This window comes from Coccidioides posadasii, chromosome 3 (assembly GCF_018416015.2).
Source record: "Coccidioides posadasii str. Silveira chromosome 3, complete sequence".
Lineage (NCBI taxonomy): Eukaryota > Fungi > Ascomycota > Eurotiomycetes > Onygenales > Onygenaceae > Coccidioides > Coccidioides posadasii.
Genome location: NC_089409.1, coordinates 4,084,514 through 4,106,942, shown reverse-complemented (window position 1 = coordinate 4,106,942; position 22,429 = coordinate 4,084,514). Strand labels below are relative to the sequence as shown.

The window sequence follows — 22,429 nt, the reverse complement described above, 5'->3', positions numbered from 1 at the left end:
CCGCTTTGTTTACGCCAAGCAATTAATCCGCACCTGGACTCTCGCGATCACGTGATATCTCACGTTGGTGACAATGCGACTGGGAAGAATCGCATGGGATAAATCTTCATTCACCTGGCTTGTACTTTTCATGACGACTCAATTGGCTAAAAGCTCCAATTAGAGGACATGCTTCTGTGTTTCTGAAAGCTGCAGGGCCGAGCGCAGCGAAAATTGACGTTTTCTTCAGAGCATTTTAAGTTTGCCAAGATTCTCTCAGAGTTTAACTAACAGCATCACTCGAGGGATCTGTCCTCAATATCAGCCAGCGCGGGGGAGGCTGCACAGCTCCAGTTATACCCTTCAAGAGCCTGAGAAGATAGCAGATTATGCGGCGACGCCTCGATCTTATATCTTCTCTTAATAGCGGCTTCAATTAGCAAATTCTGTGGCAGAAAGCCGCTTTTCGCAAACGTTAAACATGTCGACCAGAAGCGCCCACGGAGAATTTGATGGAGACGCCGGGGGCCACGAAGAGGGCTTGGGCTCTGGATTCTCGGAAGAGGAGGAATATGAGAAAATAATGGCCTACCCAGAAGATCTGGATTACTACAGTCTGCTCGCTCTGCCTCGCGACCCTCCTCCAACGGAGGCACAGATCCGGTCAGCCTATCGAACGCTAACGCTCAGCTTGCACCCGGACAAACAGCCTCCCCATCTGCGTGAAATAGCGACGAAGCACTTCGATAGAATCCGACAAGCGCATGACACACTGATTGACCCACAGAAGCGTGTCGTTTATGACATGGTGGGAGAGGAGGGCGTGAAGCATGAATGGGGTGTTGGTGGCATGTTGGGAAGGGGAGGAGAGGCTGAAAGGAAGCAAATTGGCATCAAAACTATGGACGTAGAGCAATTTCGGCGATGGTTTTTAAGATCGATGAAACTCCGAGAACTGAAGTACGTTGACCAACTGGTACAATCGAAGGTGTGTGCGTGGTTTTTCCTTGTCAGAGGACTTTTTAGACTCAAAGGCGCGAATCACGGATGGTCGTCCTTTAACCAAATAGTTATATGAGTGTTTTCTCTACACCCATCCATAGAATCTTAGACTTGCCCCGTCCCCATCGCCGTTCTGGGCAGAACTGACGCTTTTGATAACAGGGAACCGTTTCTATCAAAGTTAATGCACATGGCTTAGCCATGAGAATGGTCGATCCATCAATTGCACCAGATGCACCGTTAGCTCGGATGTCGTCCATGGCTCTGGGGTTCAACTTCAAAACGCCATTTGCCCCCATGCAATGGCTCCGCCAGCTCAGTAGCCGTGGCGATGATGATCAAGCAGAGGAAGAAAACGAGGATGTCCCCCTTCCAAATGAGCATGATGCCGAACTGGAGATTCATGTGGGTGTAGGTGGAAAGCTTGCACCTGTAAAGCACTTCATTACGCTCATGGACCCAGAGACCCAAGAAAAAGAAACAAAGGAAGTGTGTATCCTCCTCCTTTACTTCTCAGATGAGTTTGGCTTACAAGGAGTAGGTGACGATACCACACGTTCTTATGGGTGAAAAAATCTCTCTCGGCGCCACTTTGCGCCAACAAATCCACATACCAGTTCAGAAAAGTCCTGCTCTGTCGGCATTGATGTTTCCTCTCCTGGGAGATTCCGTAGTTGAAATCGGTACTTCACTGTTCCCGTCGCCAGCATTCCAAACGAGTTTAACGAGACGTATACAGCCTATCAAGGGCACAAGACCTTTAGATTTTACGGTTCAAGGCCTTTTCTCAGATATGAGCATGAAAAGTGCTCCGACAATAAATACCACCATTTCGCGGGGACTAGGGGCCCGTGGTCTTACATATTGCAACCTATCGACCGGAAAACTATCTTGGCCTTCCTTCATTCAAGGAATTTTCTCATCCTTACCCTCAGGCGATAATGAACAGCCATTTGCACCGGGAAATGCTAGCAAGTTCGAAATAGGATATGTTGCTCTGCCGGTAAAACGCGTGCAAGACAAATTTGGTGGAGCCGACGATGATGACGAAGGTGCTGGCGGTGACTTAGGTGAGAATGGGGCTGATAGATCCTCCCATGAGCCTCTTGAAACATGGGGTTTCCAGCTCCATTCCTCCCCATTCTCCATGCAGCTGTCCATGAATTATGCGAGAAGTTTCTTTGGTGGAAAACTCGAAGAGCCTCACCGGTCCGAATGGAATTATGAAGGGTATCACCCACGAAAGCGAACCACAACAAGTCGAGCGGTGCGTTTGGAAGTTACCACAACTGTTGATGTAGACCTATCATTTGGTTGGATGGTCTCTGGGTCGCGTCAGGTGTCCAATTTCACCCGTATGGGGCTAGGGGTTGGCGTACAAGGTGGGAAGGGCTTAGTCTGCTCTTTGACGTGGTACAGACTAGGCCAGTCGATCAAAATTCCCATTGCATTATGTCCACTGGAGCATCTGGATGGCGATGTCAGTGTCCTCGCCGTCATGATACCGTGGATAGCTTATTCAATCGTTGAATTTGGCTTTTTGCGTCCGAGGCAGCGACGAAGGCAGAAGTTAGCCCTCGCAAGGGAGCGTAAACGATTAAAGGCCTTGGTCTCAAAAAGAAAAGCAGAAAGTATTCAAGCTATCAATCTAATGCGTGAGCAGGTTCAGCGGAGACAAGCGCGGGAGGCTGACAGGAATGGGCTCGTTATCCTCGAGGCACAGTACGGATATGTGTCTGCGCATTCCGGGCGCAGACGTAATAGCAGTGCTGATGACTTTTATAAACTGATCGATGTTACGATTCCTGTTGCAGCGCTTGTTGACCAGGGCCAATTGGCGATTCCTAGCCAAGTCATTAAGGTGAGAAGCGACTCTTTTACCGGCGTTGATTCAGTGCTTACGTTTTTGATAGTCAAAAATATTAGGCTTTTACGACCCTGCCCCATTGCTCCCAAAGGTCCTTAAAATACGATATCTGTTCGCTGGAGAAGAGCACGCTGTGGAAGTGAACGATACAGAAAGCGTAACGATCCCCATGCGGTCGCATATGCTTTAACGAGGCATCATCAGAATATATAACACTATGGGTCGACTATGTTCGGAGGTGCCTCTCTCGTTGCTTTGAGCGTTAATAACTTGCATAGTTTTGAGGCTTCTGCTTCTGGCGCGATTTTGGTGCCTCATTTGATTATAGCATAATGGCGACGATCTCGCCCTTCCGCGAATTCGTATACCCTGTGACATATTCTCTGAAGAATAAACTTTCTTCCCACTCCGAATGCAAGCTTTGGGGTACCTGTCTCTAGAGTTTACAAGGGGCTCGTTCAAGGGCTTGCTTTTCTGCCGCACATACATTCCAGAATCGCATTAAGGTTGAGCCGCGGAAAGGCTCCTTGATGAGGATATACCGCCCTCCTCTTTTTTTTTTTTTGGGGGGGGGGGGGGGGGGGGGCCAAAAAGTCCCCCAAGCATGATGTGTTGACTCAAACGTCGGTCGGCTGACCGAGGAGTAAGGCTGTTCTTTGTTTTACATAGTAGGGCTCCTCCGCATTTCACCGCCATAGCAGCAGACAGGGGTTTGCTGTAGCCAAGAAGTCTGCGCAATGCATCAAGCGGACAATATACTTGTCTTTGTTTGATTATCAGCTGTACTCTTTTCTCCGTGTACTGATGTCACTTGTCGTCAGCCCAAGCACAGCAGCATGGCCCCGTTACTGTCTTCATCCACGATAGCATGGTTTCACAACATGATTGAGTTTTCCGCATTGATTCTGTATGCAGTACCGGCTCCCTGCAACTGGGCAAGGCGAAAGTTCACTGCAGCATGACTGTTCTGTAACAGGCCTATTGTGACATGATGCACAGGATAGGTGCTCCAAAGTGATTCACCCACAGTAACATCAGCCTGGGGAATCTCATCTCAGTGTGAGTCAGAGAATAGTGAAGGTGTGTCCATTGGTGGGCTGATGCACCGGGAACTCACATCGAGGTGACATTCTGTTCTGATCCAAGCACCTCTGCTGCCTTTGCTCGCCTAATTTCCTTCACTCTATGCTTCTCCTCCACACTGATCCACCTCCTTACTTTTCATTCCGAGCCCTATTGTCCCATGTGGAGCCCCATGGCGGTTCCGATTTTGCGGAAATAATATCCTCTTGAGTCTCCAGCCTGAATTTGCTATCCCTTACACCCCCAGTCAGCAAATCCAAGTGAAGAATCCCAGGAGTGTGCTATCCTTCAAGATGTGCCTCGAATGTTGTTTCCCATATCGTTCCCTGATAATCGAAGAGGCACCAAAGAAAGCAGAGAAGAAAGAAGAGCCGAAGAAACAATGGTTCATGATCGAGCCGGGAGATACCATGTACCCTGCAGCGGTAAGGCTGCCTGGTCGATGCTAATAATTTTTTTTTTTTCCTCTCTTTTTAACACCTGGTGCCCCAAGCCCCTAATTCCCATATACGCGTTGAGCCTGCTTGAGAAATTTTCTTCAGCGCGACTTGTGGTTTCTGTTCATCTTCTCCCCTCATCCTCTTTTCCTCACTCTTTCTTTCTTTTTTGTCTTGCTTTTCTCTTTTGACCCATCTCACTACCTTTCCTCCTTTCTTCAGGTTTTCTGCTCTTTCATGTAAAGCCTTGATATCAAGTTCCCACTACGGACTACTGTCCTGCTGCTTTTATCATGCCTCAGTTTTATCAATATGGGTTCGTTGAACCGAATCGCCGAACTGCAGACCCCCCGAATATTCCAAGTGAACCCATCCTCTATCAATATATTCCCGCTGGACAGAGGCCAGCCGATCCACCGGCACCAACACCTCCAAGAAATGATGCCCCTGCTCCTGCAACAATCCACATGACGCAGCAGATTTATACCACAGGCTCTATTGTACTGCCACCCTATCCCATTTCCTTTGAAACTTATTCCATTACATGTCTTTTCTCTAGCCTTGAGACTAATACCTTTGGTTTGCAGGGAGGGCAACAGCAAGCCCAGGTCCAGTTCGTCCCTCCGGCCCAGCAAACCTACCAGTCACCGGCTCCTATGGCCCCTGCTGCTCAGGCCCATCCCGGAGCTGTCCCTTGGCAGGGAGCCACCCGAGCCGAGATAGACGCGCAAAACATTGCTATTGCAAAAGCCACCGGTGCCACACGACCTCAAAGCCTAGTCCCATACAAGCCAGCTGAGGGTCAACAGTGGTGGTGCCGCGAAGTGGACGGCACTTATACTCTTCGCACCACTAACGATATCATGGAGAATCTCCAGCCAGGAAAATGGATCTATTCCTCCACTGGGTTCCCGTACTTCGTTCGGCAGCCTGCTCCCGCCTAAATGGCTCCGTGCTCAGCGACGTCTTTCGGGGGTAGGTTGTCTCCTTCTTAAATCATACCACAGTCCGCTCTCAACAGAAAAGCTGATGAGCCAAAAGCCTCTTTTCCTTTTTTCTAGTGAATGTCATGATAAACTTCTGAATTATGGGAAACTGGAATGGGTGTCAGTGATGTAATAGGTTAAAGGGTGGTGTAAATTCGAACAGAAATGTAGCAAAGGTGGACCTCAACGGTGTCACGACAGCCAAACTTGTGCCTTGATGAATTATAAATGAGATCCACTCTGCCTACAACTCAGGGCTTTGTCAGTCTAATGACAAGTTGTTTGCCTCCTGGCCTTGAAGTCTGACCTCACCTTGATGTATGTGCAACATGTAGTGCAACATGCAGTGAACTAGATATGGCAGTCAACCCTGGCCCAGGATGAGGACAGTGGCAGCGGACTTGTCAATTAGGCAGTGCGTTCTCTTGTGGGGGATTTAGTCATTTACAACAATAGCTTTTATCATTCGTGCCACATGGATTTTCTTTTTTTTGAAAGTGCAATCCCACCAAAAAGGACTATATTTTTTTTAAAGATTGAACAGGAAAAATTTGCTGAGTGTCTCCTGGGCTGTACTTAGAAAATTCTACTCTTCTCTCTCTGGGTAGAGATACATCTCGTTTGAATTGCCTCCATCTTTGTACCGGGGGAACACGTTTAATGCGAAGGGGCCAGCAAAAGAGGTCATATATTCTTTGACATCAGCTCTTCAGGGAGCTATCCTTGGATTGGCAAAATATTTTTAACTCAAAGGAAGATGGCACTTTCAGCAGTGATGAAAGATTGCGATATCACCGCGAGAAGAGTGATTTTGACAACTTTTTGGCAGTCTTTTACTAATAATTTTTTCTATCTGTGCTCCAAGAGCATACTAGGTGCAGGATTGGAGTATAATCACTGGTTGCAGATCTATCTGTTATCTTAATTTTTGCACAGTCGAAGGTTAATGGGACATAGTATCCTTTTAAAATGGTCAAATGATTCCTCAACCTACACACAAATGGTGGTACTTTTGTATTTACACAGCTCTATTCCAAGAAGATTCGTCTATTGAACTTTGAAGAATAATCAAAGTCCATTGGTATAGAATCATTAAGCCATCCCCATAGATAAGCTGCATACACATGAACAGCCCAATCTGGGACCTTCCCCAACGACTGACTGTGGCTTAAATGTGCTGTCATATTCTGAACAAAATTTTCTGACACTGGCTCGCCATCCAGAAGGAGTAACGCGGCTTTGGCTGCCAGTAGGCTTCTCACATCTGCAATCTGGAGCATGTGCGCATCAAAAACCATGTTCATGGCTTTAAAATACTGGCGGCAAGGACTGTTTGAACATGAAAAGAAGTCAGTCTTGATGTCTCCAATCTGAGAAAGTGCTGTTGCCTGTTGCTCGATGGTATCCCAGCCCATGAGCGGTTGCAGTTTCATTTCACACATGCGATCCTGGAGAAATGCCACGTTGTCTGCGCCCGCGCCAACAAACGGATCAATGAGTGGTCTGAAGGCTTGGACAACGTAAGGTGGCAAAACAGGGAGTAAACCCCATGGTTGCAATGCAGCCAGTGCATGTGCAATGAGCATGATCTGATGGGCTTTCTCTTTACTTAGGGAAAACCCTGGATTGACCTTTTCCATTGTCTTCCGTTCATAGTCGATGTCAGCTGCTGTTTCAACCGAGTACTTTAGGAAGTCTGCACCTGAGATGGAGACGAATTGCTCCATGGTATATTTGATCATATTGATTTGAGCAGCAGAAGGTAAACTTGTCCAGATGCGGAGGCCACCGGACAGGTCGTCATCCGCCGGTAATATTCCCGAAGCAATAACGATGTGATGATGGTCTCCACGTTCTGGCGTTCGCAGCACACCCAACGCGTAATCAATGCATCTCTGAATCGGCAGCTCGTTTACATAGCGTGCGAGGTCTTTGGTAATATGCCTGCATCCGTCATGTGGGTCGAAACGGGCGAGTTGTACGAACGGTTCTCCGTCCGCGAGAGCCATGGTGCCGAGAAGTCCAGTGGAGTAAGTTAGCCCCGAGGTAGAGAAGTCAGCGATGCGAAATCCACATATAATGAGTAAAGCTGTAAATTCGTTCCGAGTAAGCCCGTAGCTGACCTTCCCCTCTTCAAATATCATGTCGGCGAGTCGAGGAGGATCACCGGGACCGAGATCGCCGCTGACAGCAGGGTAAATCTTTGCATCAGGCCCACCGTAAGCAATCAGGTCCTGCGGTTTGATACCAGCGTGTGCAAAGAGGTTGCTCCATCCGCTGGTTCCGCCGCCTTGCCTATAATCCCAAGTCATTGAGATAGTCATATCTGTGAGATACGCTCTTTGCAGCCACCCTTGAAAAGATGGAGCAACACGTTCGACCAATCCCTGTCGGGGCATATTTTTTAGTGGAACGAGAACCGCCCAGTCTCCGGCAGATCTCTCCATCAGAAACTTCCTTGATCTCATCAAGCTGAATGCGACAGCTCGTAGCTGAGAAAATAGGGCTATGAAGCCGATTCCAGCGAACAACGTCCCGAGCCAAGTCCCAGCCATGGATGCAACATCGACATTATCGTTAAAGAGAAGGGGCGCCATGGCAATTACGGGCAAGCAAAACACGGCGATTCCCAGCCCACCTATCTGTCCTTCCCCGCTCCAAAAGAGGGTGGTGAACGTATATTTTCGTTCAGAGTGAGAGATCAACTGTTTGTGAATAACAAACATAAAAAAAACCAAGAAAAACGAAGAGAAAATACCAGCCGCTGTGACTGCCAGGATAGAAATGGCAAGACTGTCTATTCTTTGACAGCCGCATTCCCGTGTCTCGGGGGTGGACCCGAAAGGCGCAAGCATGGCTTTGGACGCTCTGTGAAGTTGACGAGCAAGGCAAAAATGACTTCGCTAGATGGCGAACGCTCATAGGCTCCAATTGCATAACGATCCCCTGGTGGCCCAGCCGCTAATGCTCTCTCCATGCGGTCAAGGAGGGTCGCTGCCAATCACCCCGCCGGCTCGATGAAAGTCGCATGAAGCTACGGAGGACTTTTTAAGGCCTCAAGTGGGAATTTTGGCGCGTTGGCTCTTCTGGGCTGCTGTACTTTGACTTGCTTGGCAATATGGCTTGATCTGTGGCTGTGTGGCAAAACTGAGTTGTGGCTTGCCGGGCTTCTACGGCGTGTCATCCGGTCCAACTCTGTAGTTGGCTCACTATCAGGCTCAGCAGCCGAACGCATCCTCTTCGTCGATAGAATTCCTTTCAAAGGCTTCCTTTTCTCCTTTCCCCAGACATCCTTCTGACCATGACGTCGATTGCTGAGGGTCTTTTCAAATCGCTACCAAAGCCAAAATACACAGGTGAACATGAAAGACCGCCGCCCCATGCCCAGCCCCGGGGCCCGCGAGTCGTCGGAGCAGGTTCCGTTGATGAGTCGCAGTTGATACTAAAGGTGAGTTCCCATATGTGTTTGATGGATGTTTTGTACATTTGAATTGAAACTAATCAACTGGTTGGTATCTTTTTTTCCGTTTTTTTAGCAAACTGGCCCTCCATCATACGGCAAACGCGCAGGATGGCGACCACGAGCAGCGGAGGACTTTGGAGACGGCGGTGCATTCCCCGAAATCCCAGTTGCGCAGTATCCTCTCGATATGGGTCGAAAAGGCGTCTCGTCCAGATCTAATGCCCTGACAATCCAAGTCGATGCCGAAGGCAAGGTTAAATACGATGCTATTGCTCGACAGGGGCATGACGAGAATCGTATCGTGCACGCGTCGTTTAAGGATCTTATTCCACTCCGCCAGCGAGCTGATTTAGGCGAGATATCACTAGACCGTCCCTCGAAGGAACAAGTCCAGGACCAGATGGAGAAAACAAAGGCCGCCCTAGAGAAGCTTGTATCTGGAGCTGTCGCTGCGCAGAAACCGAAAAATGTCAAAGGTGGAAAGAGGAGTGAGCCTACGTATGTTCGATACACGCCGGCAAATCAGATGGGAGATACAAGCAGGAAAAACGACAGAATCATGAAGATCGTGGAGAAGCAGATTGATCCGATGGAACCTCCAAAGTTCAAGCACAAAAAGATTCCCCGTGGCCCGCCATCGCCACCTCCACCGATCATGCATTCTCCTCCGAGGAAGCTTACTGCTGAAGATCAAGAGGCATGGAGAATTCCGCCTCCAGTTTCTAATTGGAAGAACCCGAAAGGATACACTGTTCCGTTGGATAAACGATTGGCTGCTGATGGTCGCGGATTACAAGATGTTGCAATTAATGACAAATTTGCTCAGTTTGCCGAAGCTCTATTTACAGCTGATCGTCACGCAAGAGAAGAAGTGAAACAGAGAGCTCAAATGCAGCAGAAATTGGCGGAGAAAGAAAAGGCGAAGAAAGAAGAGCACCTGCGGCAGTTGGCTCAGAAAGCAAGGGAGGCAAGGGCTGCGGCAACAAGTGGTCGACGCGAATCCCGTGCACGGTCAGTTAGTGGTAGTCGCAGTCCGTCTCCCTATTCATCACGGTCGGCGAGCCCAAGCGAAGATGAAGAAGCGGCCCGGGAACGAGAACGAATGCGCCGCGAACGAAGACAGGAAGCGGAACGGCAACTGCGCCAATCTCGTATGGGTGCTGAGCGGCGAATACAGATGATGGCTAGAGAGCAAAATCGTGATATTTCCGAAAGAATCGCCTTGGGCCTGGCCAAGCCGACTCAAAGCTCGGAAACCATGTATGACTCGCGACTGTTTAATCAAACTAGTGGATTCGATTCGGGATTCAACGAAGATAATCCGTACGACAAGCCACTTTTCGCGGCTCAGAACGTCATCAACAGTATCTATAGACCGCGTGCTCAGGCCGAAGAGGAGTACGATGAAGAAGCAGGTGGAGCTGAAATGGATAAAATTAGCCGAAGTAATCGCTTTGAAGTGCTGGGGCGAGCGAAAGAGGGATTTAAAGGTGCTGCTGAAGCAGAGGTAAGCTCGCTCCGTATTATAGATTTTAACATCAGATACATTGCTCTTTTTGCCTGAAGTATTACTAACTCTGTCCCATTATCAATAGGCCCGAGATGGACCTGTTGAGTTTGAAAAGGATACAGCGGATCCTTTCGGCATTGATGGAATGATTGCTGAAGTTACTGGCGGAGGATCCGGGGCAGGCCAGAAGCGATATGGAATCCAAGAAGCGGAAGATTCGAGCGCGCGTGGTCTGAAAAGAGCAAGGGTTAGCGATGACGATAGTGACGACGAACGAAGAAAAAGATAAATCAAGGAAATTATGGCTCCTTATCTTGTATACTGGTGATTTTACCTCACGGCGTTCTGGTCGCATTGTCCACCCGCTTCAATTGACATGTATTACTCTTTGATTTTGGAGAGCTACCAGGCAAGGAATATTAAGATTGACTTCAGCATAATTTATTTTTGATCGTAAATTTACACAGGAGTTTGGCCTCCCTCCATGCTATGACATGTCCACTCATCACATGATTAAAGTGGACGTGAAAAAAAATCAATTCTCCATTTTTCCAGGATCCCGCAGAACACGGGAATCCATCCCCAACGCCAGGACGAGTGTTTTAACTCCAGCAATAACTTCAATCCTCTATTCCCATCCATTCACCCTCGCCGTCACTACCCTCACCGACATCATCCATTGTGACGACATCATCGCCATCCCCTGCGTTTCTAGCACCGTTTGTTGTCCTCTGCAAAGCGTCCGCGGAATTAGAAGTAGAGATAGCCGGACCCTCCAACAAATAATCCAAGGCATACATATTCTTGTCAACCACCCTCTTCAAATCATCCCTGATCCCATCAACAGCCCTTTGTACTGCTCTTAGTTCTGTAGCGAATGAGCCAGAGTTATCCTTGATATATCGACCATGTATACTTAGTAAGGCACGTATCCAAAGCAAGTTGAACTCTAAATGGGGCGTTTCGTCGGCAGCGTTAGCCACAAAGCGAAGTAGGCGGGTTATGTAGACGGTGGGTAGAGAGCGGACGATGTGGGGGATGTCGCGTGGCGGGATGGATTCGTAGACGGTGCGGATAAGGGAAGATTCGTTAAGGCGGAAGGACATTATTAGTGCTTTAAGGAAAGAAGATTCTGAAGGGTCTGTGGTAGATGATGTCGATGAAGCGGACTTTGCCGCTGCGACAGTGGCGATGATGCTATCTGGAGTGATAGAAATGTCAAGATCGAAGGGATCGAAGACCAAGTCTGTGTCAAGGCTATAGACTAGTAGGCCTTCGGTGGATGAGGCACAGAAAGACCGGCCAGTCGGGGAGAATCTCGCAGATGTTACGCGAATCTCAGGTCGTGTGTTGCGAGCCCCTGCGTCTCCGCGTTTAGCACCGGGAAGAGTCCGGTCGATTCGGTCTTCGAGATCAGACGCTTCCCCCGTTTCGTCAATAAGGGCTCGTGGTCCAGCTTCAGTCATGTTCTTGCTATTGAGGAACTCCATCGTGCCATCAATCGAGGTATTAACTGATACTGTAAATTTCTTAACTAGAGAGCCTGTTCCAACATCGTATAAGCAAATATATTTGCTGTTCCCGGCGGCGAGTAAGCATGACCCATCTGCACTGTAGGTTATTGTTGTAAAAGTTTTCGTGCCAGCCGCGTTTGCCGCTGTGCGGCGATCCGTTATCTTGCGACCACCGGAGATGTCCCGCCGGCCATCGATACCTGCTTGTTGAATAGCATCTTTGACGGACCAGAATGTCAATTGCCCATCAAGAGTGGAGGCCGCGACTTGTTGTCCATCGGGCCTAAAAGCCACACATAGTAGATCTGACTGTAATTGCAAGGGCTCACTGGTTTGGCTCCGTGCGAAAATATTCCATAATCGCACTGTACGATCCCAGCTACCGCTCACTAAATGACTTCCATCTGCCGCAAACGAGAGAGATGACACTGGTCCTTCATGACCCGCTAGTCGATCAAGAAGCTGCCCCGTTTGCACAGACCAAACATGGATGTCAAACGAATCTAAAGAGCCAGCGCAGACTACTTCTCCGCTTGGATCCACAGCAAGAGATGAAAACTGTTGCCTGGAAGGAGCGGTAAAAGTTCTGAAATTTCGATATCGGATAAGATCCCATGCTCTGACAGAGCCATCTAAGGATGCAGTAAACAGGACATTTCCTCGTTTTGTGAACTCGCATGCAGTTACAGCAGCCGTGTGTTCGGTAAACGTAACCACGCAAAACCCTGAATTGATGTCCCACACTTTGATCTTCCCATCATCTGCGGCGGTAATGATCTTTTGACCATCAGGAGAATAGACCAAAGAATTCATGGAGTTCAGGTGGCCCTGTTGCTTCAAAATATAGGACTCCGATTGCCACTCCCAGACCAAAAGTTGGCCCAGTTTGGCTGAACCGAAGGCTAGCCATTCGCCAGAATTGTTCACAGTCACATAGTCGATGTTGCTTTGAGAAACGCTACGCATGATCAGAACACTTTGTAGCGAATAGGCGTACGGAGCTTATCAAGCATACCTGAGGAGATGTAGTTGGTTGAATTCCGGCAGTTCGTAAAGAGCAAAGATTCCATTCGAAAAGCCTACCACTAAAAGATTCGTTTTTGGGTGGAAGGCTGAACAGGTCAACTTTGCGTTTTGCTGCATGAAATAATCCTTCTTCGTTATCCTCCAGTGAAGGTTTGGACTCTCCAATGTAGATTCAGGCTCGCCCGGTTTATCTCCGTATTGCCATCTAAACAAAGCGCCATCTTTGCTAACGGTGTAAATCTAGAATGTGTTAATCTCTAGCTTCTCAGAGCGCTGGGATTGGCATTCTCACGGATTCCTGATCGTCCGAGAACCACGCGTCTATTACTCCCTCGCGGTGACCAGCTAATGTAGTGGGCTCAAAGCCTTCTTCTGGATCCAGACTCCATATTCTGGCGGTCAAATCTTTGGACGCAGTCAAGAAGAACCTCGAATCGCCCGACCAGCGTATATTTTGAACGACATCAAAATGGCCTGCCAAGTCTCTGTATAGCACAAACGGCGCGAATTCCAATTCACCGCTGGCTCCTGTGCCCGGCGTAGAAGGGGTGCGCCATATCTGAACTCTTCTGCCAACACCAACCACAAAATGGCGCCCGGACGGTGAAAAGGAGAGAGCTGAAACGGGAGATTTGAAGGAGAAATGATAGATAGTTAACCGGCGGGGGAAATTGGTCAAGATAGCCTTCCCTTGCTCGTCTACCGAAAGTAGAAGTTTGCCATTGGGTGAAAGGTCAATGCGGGCGATATTGGACCGGTGGGAGAATGGAAGGGTATAGGATTTATTGCTGGAGAGTAGTGAGTTAGCAAGACAGCAGGCAGTTTCATAACAGAGCAGTCTTGGCAACCTACTGCACCAGATCAAAAACAGAGACTTTGTTCCCTACAGGGGAGAGCAAGCATGTCCCATCCGGCGTGAAGAGGAGGTTTCCTTTGCGATAGACGGTACCCAGAAGATTGGAAAACTAGGTAGCGTGACATCAGCAACAAGCGAGCGGATACTAAGCGGAAAACCGAACGGCACGGACTCACCTTGAAATCTGTCTTCATCGTCCCCAGCGAATTATTAGCTATCCTCGATCGCCGCCCTCGCGTTTCGCTGCTCTTCCCACCGCCGCAGCGTCTTCCGCAGCGAAAAAGCACCAAAAATTCCCGCTTAGTCATCAACCACAGGATACCGGGGGTAAGGATACTCCGATGCCGGTGAAGGTAAATGCTATGCGCTAGTCCTGATCTATCGCTAGCGCGGTCCGGGGTGTTTACCTCTTGGCCGAATTTGGCGTTTCAGGGGCAGCGAGCGTCTTACGGCACTTCGTCCAGCACAGGAGAAGAGAAATCAAACGACGGCCCTCACTGCTCATCACCCTCTCGCTTCCTGGCTATCCCGCCTTTGGAGTGTCCCCTCTGCCCTCTCTCGTTCCCTACTGGCTTCATTTCAGCTGTATCTTCAATTTTTTAAAGTTTTTCTCTTTTTCGGAGCCAATTGATTGCTGCTTGGTGTTTTAGCCCGCACGACAAGTTCCAGCTCCCCAATGGCGCCCACGTCTGAGACCGCGACCCCTATTGGGATTGCCAACGTGAGTCCAAGTTTAACTGTCAAAATTACTGTTAAATATGCTAACTGAACTTCGCGAATAGCTCCCAAACCAGCGGTATGACCACAGAAGCCCCGTCACTTCGGACCGTGCATATTTCGGCAGCTAATAAAGTATAGACACAAGATCGTTGCAAAGCGAGGGGCAGCTTTTACTATTATGGTATAAGAGACCGGCTTAATATCCTTTTCGATTTCACTCAGTTGACGGGTTGACAGGTTGCTGGAGAGTCAGGCTTGGGAAAGACGACGTTCATTAACACTCTTTTCTCAACCACGATCAAAAACTACGCCGATCACAAACGCCGACATCAGAAGCAGATTGATAAAACTGTCGAAATCGAAATTACAAAGGCCGAGCTGGAAGAGAAATTCTTTAAAGGTAGGAAGTTGGCTGCACCCGCACAACATATGCCCGAGAGTTAACCCCTCGTAGTCCGGCTAACCGTTATTGATACGCCTGGCTTCGGTGACTATGTCAACAACCGCGATTCATGGATGCCAATTATCGAATTCCTTGACGACCAGCATGAATCCTACATGCTGCAGGAACAGCAGCCCCGCCGTACTGACAAGATCGATCTCAGAGTGCATGCTTGCTTGTACTTCATCCGCCCCACGGGACACACGCTGAAGCCCCTCGATATTGAAGTGATGAAGCGTCTCAGCTCACGGGTTAACTTGATCCCAGTAGTTGCCAAAGCAGATACTTTGACTCCCTCTGATCTCGCACGTTTCAAGCAGCGGGTAAGCAATTGTACCTCGTAATGTCTGGATTACATCTTTACTGACTCGGAATTAGATTCAAGCCGTGATCGAAGCCCAGGGTATTAAGATCTACCAACCACCCGTGGAAGAGGATGACGAACAAGCCGCCCAGCACGCTCGGAGTCTGATGGCTGCTATGCCGTTCGCCGTTATCGGCTCAGAAAAGGATGTGAAAGCTGCTGATGGCCACATCGTCAAGGGCCGTCAATATTCTTGGGGTGTTGCGGAGGTTGAAAACGAGGAACATTGCGATTTTAAGAAGCTTCGCTCTATCCTTATCCGAACACACATGTTGGACCTAATTCACACCACAGAGGAACAACATTACGAGGCCTACCGTGCACAGCAAATGGAGACGAGAAAGTTCGGAGAAGCTCGACCAAGAAAATTGGACAATCCCAAATTCAAGGAAGAGGAAGAGACTCTGCGAAAGCGATTCACAGAGCAAGTCAAGATAGAAGAGCAGAGATTCCGACAATGGGAACAGAAGCTCATCGCGGAAAGAGATCGTTTGAACAAGGATTTGGAAAGTACCCATGCAGCGTATGTGAACCCTCATCCCGTGTCCTACAGACGTGCTGTTCCAGGTACCTAACTGTCTTGTAGTATCAAGCAGCTGGAACAAGAACTCGAGCAAATGCAGGGCTCTGCAGTTCGCAGCCACGGTCGTCGTTAAACCAAACTTGCTGGTTTTTAGTTTTAAACCCCTTACTTCGGATAGCAGTTTTCTGTACTTTGTGAACCTTTATTATTTTTCGCAAGGTTGTATTAACCTAGACTGGAATCCCTGCTGCTTTTACGTCAAAAGGACTGATCCATCTTTTGGCCTTTATATCCCTAATAGTTAGCGATTCTTGCCAGATCCATTCATAATAATGCCATCTGTTCGCTTGTAAAAACATCCTAGCTTAGTTTACAAATTCTGAGTCGGTTTCGGGAGGTTATTAGAATTAGGATGACGCAGTGTTTGCTTTCCCAGGATTTGAGTTTGGTCGATCGCCAGGCTGCCCGGAGTACTCCGTACTCCGTACAAAAGTAGGTTTGGTCGCAAAGCAAGCTCGTGTCTAACTTCTCGACTTCAACATTCAGTTAAATGTCGATGAGAACGCAGAGCTTTCCGACTGCCCGTCTGCATACCATAAAAACCCATAATGGTAAGAAGAAGCCCAATTAGAGTCTTTGACTAGCCCACTCGCGCCTCATCCACTTGGGTGGTAGCTTAGGACGGCCTTGATAAATTCAGCGAAACAAGTCGCAACTGACAAAAGGCTTCATTGCAGCACCGGTAAATGCGGTTGCCTTCTCCAGCTCACCAGGCACTTACATCCTCACTGGCTCTTCCGATCGCGATGTCCATCTTTCCCGCGCCGTCCCACAATCTTCCTCCGCGTCGGCCAACACCGTCACAACTACACCCATACAGAAGTACGAGGCCCACGGTTATTCTGTGTTAGATCTTGCTGTGACGGCAGACAATGCACGATTTGTAAGCGTCGGTGGAGACAAGCAGGTATTTCTGTGGGATGTGGAAACTGGTTCAACTGTAAGGCGATGGAGTGGCCATGATGCAAGGGTCGAGGCGGTGGAATTTGGCGGGGAGGCAGACTCTATCGTTGCTTCCGGTATGTTCTTTGATATAATGGCGAAGAGTGTCAGGATACATCGCGAAGGGCGCCGAGCAAGAGCTCATAGTGGGTGGGCTCTGATGTTAAGCGTGGCCGGAACGATGGGAGGCTATATGATCTCAACAGTTTAGAGCTTCCATTGGCTCTGCTGACTTGCTAACAATCTATGGGTTTAGGTAGCGCTGACACCACTGTCAAGATCTGGGATACCCGCTCCCTGACCTCAAAACCTATGCAGACCCTAACGGAAGCCACTGACACTGTGTCGTCCGTACATATCCACACGCCTTCATGCTCCATCATGAGCGGAAGCTACGATGGCAGGATCCGCACATACGATCTACGCATGGGTGTTGTGAAGGTCGATGTCATGGCCCATCCTGTTACAAGTATCCGCTGCTCTGCCGACGGCAACGTAATCCTTGCTTCTTGTCTAGATGGCCGAATACGAATAGTGGACAGAGCCGATGGATCGGTCTTGAAAGCTTTTGGCGGTGAGAGCGGAGGTACAGGACGGCAGCCGGCATATAAGAATACAGAACTTCGAATAAGGTCGACCTTTGCGAAAGGAGACGGCGCTGTCCTTAGCGGAAGCGAACTAAGTGACCAAACCCCAGGAGCGCATGTCTTTGCCTGGGACGTTTTGAGTGGCAATGTCATAAATGTTGTTCCTGTTGGTGAAGATGTCAAAGTCGTGAGTTGTGTTGCATGGAATGAGAAGGGGAAAAATTGGGCAGCAGGATGTTCCAACGGTATGTCGGATTGTCTCCCGCGAATCTTTATCTGAGATTGACAACCTTTTTAACGCACTCACAGGGAGTGTTCAGGTATTTGGGTAGCCTCCTTTCCTTGAGCCTTGGTGGCTGAAGCGAATGTGTCAACTCTGCAGTAATAACTTGTGATCAGGGTCGGAATTGCAGGGGCCAACAACATGGTTGGGACATTTGAGGCTTTATCTTGCTGATGGGAGACTAAAGAACTACATACATACATGCTCCACCATATATGTAGAAGCACAGTTGTCTGGAGTAAACTGTCAGTCTCTCTTTAATTTATGTTTGCATTGGAAATCAAAAATAAGATGCGCCTGAAGCCACCCCGCAACCTCTGACACAATGAGCCAAACCATAACCCTCAATTCCTCCAAAACCATGAAACTATAAGCTCAGCTTATGCAGTCTGTCTGTTGCTTTTGTTTCTCCTCTAAGATACAATATCCATGGGCTTCTTTGGACTTCAAGGTGCGGCTTTTGGTCTTCAGGAGAGGGAACCATCCATCTTTGTCTGGTTTCTTATCCATCCCTAATGAGAATAGACTAGCCTTTGTTTTCACTCATCACAACATCAGTTTCTAATACAGGACATCCTAAATTCCAGCAGATATCAAACAGAAGCCAGCAACCCAATTCACCCAGACATGGCTTATGCTGCTTCAAATCCTTTTTGTGAAAATCCTATAAAATCTTACTTGGGGGCGAGAGGGATGTTGCCGAAGCTCGGGTTATAACATGCAGATATTCTCCCACGGCCGCGTCATTTGATCCTAGACAATTTGCTGGCTTTGGAGAAGTGTGTCATGCCAGTTTCCCACATACTAGTTAGCGGGGAACACCTTTCTTTGTTTGTTGAAGGGACATTTCCACCCAGTCCCGAGGAGATGATGCATTAGAAAATGCCCACTTGACTGTGGAAGAGCAAAGCTGGCCTTATCTTGATCTTATTTCACTTCCAATAGCCCATAGTCTGATTGCTATGGTAGTCCCATCGACTGGATAGCAATTGACCCGGTTCTCGAGGCTTTTTCCGTGCTCCTCTCTAACTAATAGATCCTATAATAAAACGACCAGTAGTAGGCGCTACATCAACAGATAAATCAGTGCTAAAAGCAAGGGGAAAAAGAACGTATTCCAGCCTAAAATTAAAATTATATACGACAACTCAACGACCTGAGCCCCAACGGCCCTCTATATAAGTATATACATCGCTTCCAGAGGTCGCGGGGTTGCGAATGAAGGATCAAATTGAGAAACTGGAGAGCTTAGGTATGAAGGGTATATTTCGTTGCTCTTTCATGCTTCACAGAGCATGGCGAAATTCCGCTCGTCCAACTCTCTGCAGCTATGAGATGCATATATGTCAGTTATTTGATGCTTTATCAAAAAGAAATACAAACGTATGGGAAAGAATCCTATACTCACGACGGGCTCTAAAGAGAGAATCTCCCAGTTTCTCGTGCACTGTGGCGCCTCTCGGGCAAACCGGTTCGACGTTTATCGACCATTTTTCTTTCCAAATTTTTCCTGAATTTCCGTTTTTGTAAATCGACGAGTCTTTGCCTGAAGCATGGTCGCTATTTCATCCAAAGTCATATCAATCTGATTACCAATAGGGACAAGGCACTTTGCAAGGTACATGTAGTCTCTTCGTAAGAGCCTGATTGTCATCATCATATAATCGATATTGCGAAACACCAGAGCATGCTCCGTAGAGTAGCGCTGTTTTTGTTTAAGAAATGCAACCGGATGTTCGCGCCAATGTCTCCTTGGATGAAGGTGATGCGAGGTGTGATAGCCATCATTGTAGCAAAAGCGGTTACTCTGCAATCAAAACATTAACCTCCAGGACAGGGAAGCCTGTTACAACAAACTTACTGCCACATCAATCAGGGTGATACTGGAGCGAAAGTCAGAATTCGGGTCGGCCTCGTCAACAAATGCATGTTGACCCCAGTTGCCAACCATCAATGCTAGCCGCAGGAGGAAAAATGGTAGGATAAAAGCAAACAAGGTCGCATTCCAATGGAAGCGTGCAAGAAAATAAATAACAAGATAACTCGAAATTTCCCAAAACGCCGCTTTGATGCCCAAAATTGCTTTGCCGTTTTGTAAGAAGTAGAGTGGAAGTTCAAGCCAGATGAAGAAAAGAAACCGGCCAAGGTAGCAAAGAAAGTTGAATAAATCATCACGCTGATAGTAGATTGTGGAAGAGAGGTCATCAGGGCCATTTCCCTCGACATGATGGTGTTTTACATGGTGATAATAATACGAATTCCAAGTGTGGCCCATAAGCGGGTTTGTAATGTATGGGAAGAGCGAGTCAATCAATTGATATTTTCGGGCAAGGATACCACCCATATGAATGTGCTGGTGCATCATGAGAGTGTATGTACCAACATAGTAAGTCTGCATGACCCAGTGTAGTACTCCATGAAGCCAATGAAAGCGGTAATACAGGAAGATTGCACTTGGGAGAGACGTTGTGAGATATAGGAGCAAGTGTGTAAGCATTACTACATCCGTCTCCACCCGAACAACTTTCTTTGCGAGACGGATATAAGGCTGCAAAAAATAATCGTTCACGAAGACAGGCAGCTTAATATGCTTGATATCCCAAGTAAAAAAGACGGTTGGCTCAAAGTCTTCATGAGAGGGATCGTTCAGCGCATTTAGCAATTTAATCGTGGCATCGTCATCTTGAACAAAGCTATCGTCTTTAATATTAGAACCTGAAAGAGAGTTAGACCGGTATTGGTAGCTGTTGAAGGTTAGAGGCTCACTCACTCCGCTTAGAGGAAGACTCGATCTCATTTTCTACACTTGATGTGCTTTGACAGTGTAAAAAAGGGGCGGAGGCCGGATTCTTGGTGCGGTCAATATCTCGCAGAAGGTTCTGAAGCACCAGTAAATCCGGCCGGGTCAGGTAGGGATTAATGTAAGTGGCCGGATCCATCATTGGATTTCGGCTTAACAGCCCTGAAGAGATCGAAGCTAGGAGTCTGCCGACGAAGTCAATATGTCGTCGTGAAAGTGGAAAATCTTGAAAACATGATCGAATTCGCAGATGAGAGCAAACTGGTGTTAAAGTTGCTGCCTCCTTGGCTCCGCCGTTAAAGCTTTCTTGCCCCACCAGGCCGGCCCAGGTGGGTGGCATGATTGGCCGGGAATCGCAGCTAAGCAGCGGCAATCCCTGCAAGTCCTGGGCACTAGGGGGAAATTTCCGACCCGAACTCCTGTCAAGCCCCTTGGAGCTGGTGCACATCGGATATACCGAATCTTTTCTTCAATGAAACCCTCTCATCTAGGGATAACGCACCAAAACACCGGCAGGATGCGGCACCTCCAAACTTTGATGGCCCCTCCTCCAAAATAGCATATGCTTTGACCTCAATGCGCATGAGGGTATTCTTTCCTGCTTAATTTTTTTAACCAACAATACCTACCAAGAGAGCACCAACCGATAATTTAACAGCACAATTGGCTTTAGAGCGAAGAAACCGTCGCTCAGGCATCAACAGCATGGGCCATTTTGCATTTAATTATGGTCTTCAAGGTAGGACACACGCACACAAAGACAATCAGCTTCTACCCGCTTAGATAGGCCAGAAGGACTTAGGAATGACGATGAGCATCAGGAACAGATGCTGTTTGTTGACAGTGGGGTGTTCTCTCAGGATATAATCCAAGAAGTCCACTTGAATATGTCTTTGAGTGCCTTGTGGAAAAAGGCTTCCAGCCTTTTGCAAATTCAAGAGAGTGCTATCGGCAAGGTATATTCTCCCTGGTGCATTGGAATGGACCAATTTTTATTAAATAATGGATTTCATCCTGGCAAGAGAAAGAATTGAAAGCCATGTTGTTTCGGCAGATGAAATTCGGTCTCCTTCCTCCCGGGTGACATCTCAAAGTATGTTCGGAGAGTAAAAGTAGGTCTGAAAGGCCTAGAGTAATGAGAGAGATATGGAATATGGGTGTTGCAGCGGTCGTATTCGTCATCTCTAAGCGCTGTTTGGGCTCACCGCGTATCCGAAAGACGATTTGGGCAGAAAGCGTCTCTGTTCAAGCACGACGGTGGTTGAGGCCTCGACGCAGAAGACATGCTAAAAAATATCATTGTTCGAAATTGTGCGAAGGAGAAGAGCGGATAACGTTGAAGTTAATGGGCATCTCAGTTGTCGTCGATAGCGAAAACTCCGTAGGTTTGTCGGTCAACCGACGCTGAAGTTGGGTTGGTCTCGGTATCGCGTGGCGGCGGTCCGAGAAGATTTTGCAGGTCACAACCACACCTGGTCGAAAAATGGAGTACCCGTTCGGTAGGGATTGGTGCCGTTACACCATTTTACAAACAGAATCTTACAGGCGATGGTAACATGATCCCCGTACGCGGTAACTACCTACAGGCGTCCGGAGATGGCAGTATGGCGGTGGTTGGTATTGAAGTGCCAAGTTCATACATAACTAAATCATCTGTAAGTTGGTAAAAGAGCGTGACTAGCACCTATCCGGCTTGAAGTCTTGGATGGTTGAAGCTACATGTGCATTGGCTTGCGCTGCGTTGTTCGCAATGACAAGCGCAGCAACCCACTGTCGTCATCCTGGACTTGAGTCGAGCGGAATGGCTCCGTGGTTTGTCTTGACGGTCTCGCAACGGGAAATGTTGGTGAGGAATCCCGCCAGGCTGACCAGCGAAATGTCGTCGGTCTGCGCTGAAGCGCAGATCTGCCCTAACTATGGTCGGTTGGTGACAGTGTTGTTTGCCCTGTTTGCATGTGGTTTAGGAATAAGCAGAAGTGGTACCC

At 48.1% G+C, this 22,429-nt stretch overlaps 8 protein-coding genes across 8 annotated transcripts; 5 read left to right on the top strand and 3 right to left on the bottom strand.

Moving 5' to 3' along the window:
* Positions 1 to 460: 460 nt before the first annotated feature.
* D8B26_006256 (uncharacterized protein) lies at positions 461 to 3,038 on the top strand (the record flags this gene model as incomplete). The annotated part of the gene is made up of 4 exons (XM_003069749.2): positions 461 to 967; positions 1,144 to 1,470; positions 1,523 to 2,842; positions 2,895 to 3,038. 4 exons carry the CDS (start codon positions 461 to 463, stop codon positions 3,036 to 3,038), a joined length of 2,298 nt encoding a protein of 765 aa, XP_003069795.2.
* Positions 3,039 to 4,661: 1,623 nt separating this feature from the next.
* D8B26_006255 (uncharacterized protein) lies at positions 4,662 to 5,612 on the top strand (the record flags this gene model as incomplete). Its single annotated transcript, XM_066125123.1, has 3 exons — positions 4,662 to 4,868; positions 4,956 to 5,343; positions 5,410 to 5,612. The coding sequence occupies 2 exons, from the start codon at positions 4,662 to 4,664 to the stop codon at positions 5,310 to 5,312; spliced, it is 564 nt and encodes a 187-aa protein (XP_065981204.1). The 3' UTR covers positions 5,313 to 5,343; positions 5,410 to 5,612.
* A 728-nt stretch (positions 5,613 to 6,340) lies between these two features.
* On the bottom strand, positions 6,341 to 8,118 carry D8B26_006254 (uncharacterized protein). The gene has a single exon (XM_003069751.2). It carries the CDS (start codon positions 8,078 to 8,080, stop codon positions 6,383 to 6,385), a length of 1,698 nt encoding a protein of 565 aa, XP_003069797.1. The 5' UTR covers positions 8,081 to 8,118; the 3' UTR covers positions 6,341 to 6,382.
* A 517-nt stretch (positions 8,119 to 8,635) lies between these two features.
* PRP45 (mRNA splicing protein) lies at positions 8,636 to 10,741 on the top strand. The gene is made up of 3 exons (XM_003069752.2): positions 8,636 to 8,802; positions 8,891 to 10,324; positions 10,413 to 10,741. Exons 1-3 carry the CDS (start codon positions 8,656 to 8,658, stop codon positions 10,614 to 10,616), a joined length of 1,785 nt encoding a protein of 594 aa, XP_003069798.2. The 5' UTR covers positions 8,636 to 8,655; the 3' UTR covers positions 10,617 to 10,741.
* Positions 10,742 to 10,848: 107 nt separating this feature from the next.
* Positions 10,849 to 13,982, bottom strand: D8B26_006252 (uncharacterized protein). The gene is made up of 5 exons (XM_003069753.2): positions 13,900 to 13,982; positions 13,720 to 13,832; positions 13,160 to 13,655; positions 12,857 to 13,107; positions 10,849 to 12,799 (listed from the first exon to the last, which is right to left on the bottom strand). The coding sequence occupies exons 1-5, from the start codon at positions 13,915 to 13,917 to the stop codon at positions 10,948 to 10,950; spliced, it is 2,730 nt and encodes a 909-aa protein (XP_003069799.2). The 5' UTR covers positions 13,918 to 13,982; the 3' UTR covers positions 10,849 to 10,947.
* A 199-nt stretch (positions 13,983 to 14,181) lies between these two features.
* SPN4 (Septin spn4) lies at positions 14,182 to 16,121 on the top strand. The gene is made up of 7 exons (XM_003069754.2): positions 14,182 to 14,444; positions 14,506 to 14,519; positions 14,582 to 14,624; positions 14,681 to 14,843; positions 14,898 to 15,208; positions 15,264 to 15,772; positions 15,836 to 16,121. Exons 1-7 carry the CDS (start codon positions 14,400 to 14,402, stop codon positions 15,903 to 15,905), a joined length of 1,155 nt encoding a protein of 384 aa, XP_003069800.1. The 5' UTR covers positions 14,182 to 14,399; the 3' UTR covers positions 15,906 to 16,121.
* Positions 16,122 to 16,322: 201 nt separating this feature from the next.
* On the top strand, positions 16,323 to 17,954 carry D8B26_006250 (uncharacterized protein; the record flags this gene model as incomplete). Its single annotated transcript, XM_003069755.2, has 4 exons — positions 16,323 to 16,383; positions 16,510 to 16,851; positions 17,031 to 17,606; positions 17,671 to 17,954. 4 exons carry the CDS (start codon positions 16,323 to 16,325, stop codon positions 17,691 to 17,693), a joined length of 1,002 nt encoding a protein of 333 aa, XP_003069801.1. The 3' UTR covers positions 17,694 to 17,954.
* A 1,170-nt stretch (positions 17,955 to 19,124) lies between these two features.
* D8B26_006249 (uncharacterized protein) lies at positions 19,125 to 21,090 on the bottom strand (the record flags this gene model as incomplete). Its single annotated transcript, XM_066125122.1, has 3 exons — positions 20,415 to 21,090; positions 19,506 to 20,359; positions 19,125 to 19,451 (listed from the first exon to the last, which is right to left on the bottom strand). The coding sequence occupies exons 1-3, from the start codon at positions 20,890 to 20,892 to the stop codon at positions 19,125 to 19,127; spliced, it is 1,659 nt and encodes a 552-aa protein (XP_065981203.1). The 5' UTR covers positions 20,893 to 21,090.
* Between the last annotated feature and the right edge of the window lie 1,339 nt (positions 21,091 to 22,429).

Excerpts from the sequence above, each read along its gene's own strand:
- D8B26_006254 (XM_003069751.2), bottom strand. The coding sequence starts at position 8,080 with ATGTTTGTTATTCACAAACAGTTGATCTCTCACTCTGAACGAAAATAT.
- PRP45 (XM_003069752.2), top strand. The coding sequence starts at position 8,656 with ATGACGTCGATTGCTGAGGGTCTTTTCAAATCGCTACCAAAGCCAAAA. Across the intron at positions 8,803-8,890 it reads AGTCGCAGTTGATACTAAAG|CAAACTGGCCCTCCATCATA; the intron begins GTGAGTTCCCAT and ends CCGTTTTTTTAG. Across the intron at positions 10,325-10,412 it reads AAGGTGCTGCTGAAGCAGAG|GCCCGAGATGGACCTGTTGA; the intron begins GTAAGCTCGCTC and ends CATTATCAATAG.
- D8B26_006252 (XM_003069753.2), bottom strand. Across the intron at positions 13,656-13,719 it reads TCTGTTTTTGATCTGGTGCA|CAATAAATCCTATACCCTTC; the intron begins GTAGGTTGCCAA and ends ACTACTCTCCAG. Across the intron at positions 13,108-13,159 it reads TCTCGGACGATCAGGAATCC|ATTTACACCGTTAGCAAAGA; the intron begins GTGAGAATGCCA and ends AACACATTCTAG.
- SPN4 (XM_003069754.2), top strand. The coding sequence starts at position 14,400 with ATGGCGCCCACGTCTGAGACCGCGACCCCTATTGGGATTGCCAAC. Across the intron at positions 14,844-14,897 it reads GGAAGAGAAATTCTTTAAAG|TCCGGCTAACCGTTATTGAT; the intron begins GTAGGAAGTTGG and ends AACCCCTCGTAG. Across the intron at positions 15,209-15,263 it reads TCGCACGTTTCAAGCAGCGG|ATTCAAGCCGTGATCGAAGC; the intron begins GTAAGCAATTGT and ends ACTCGGAATTAG.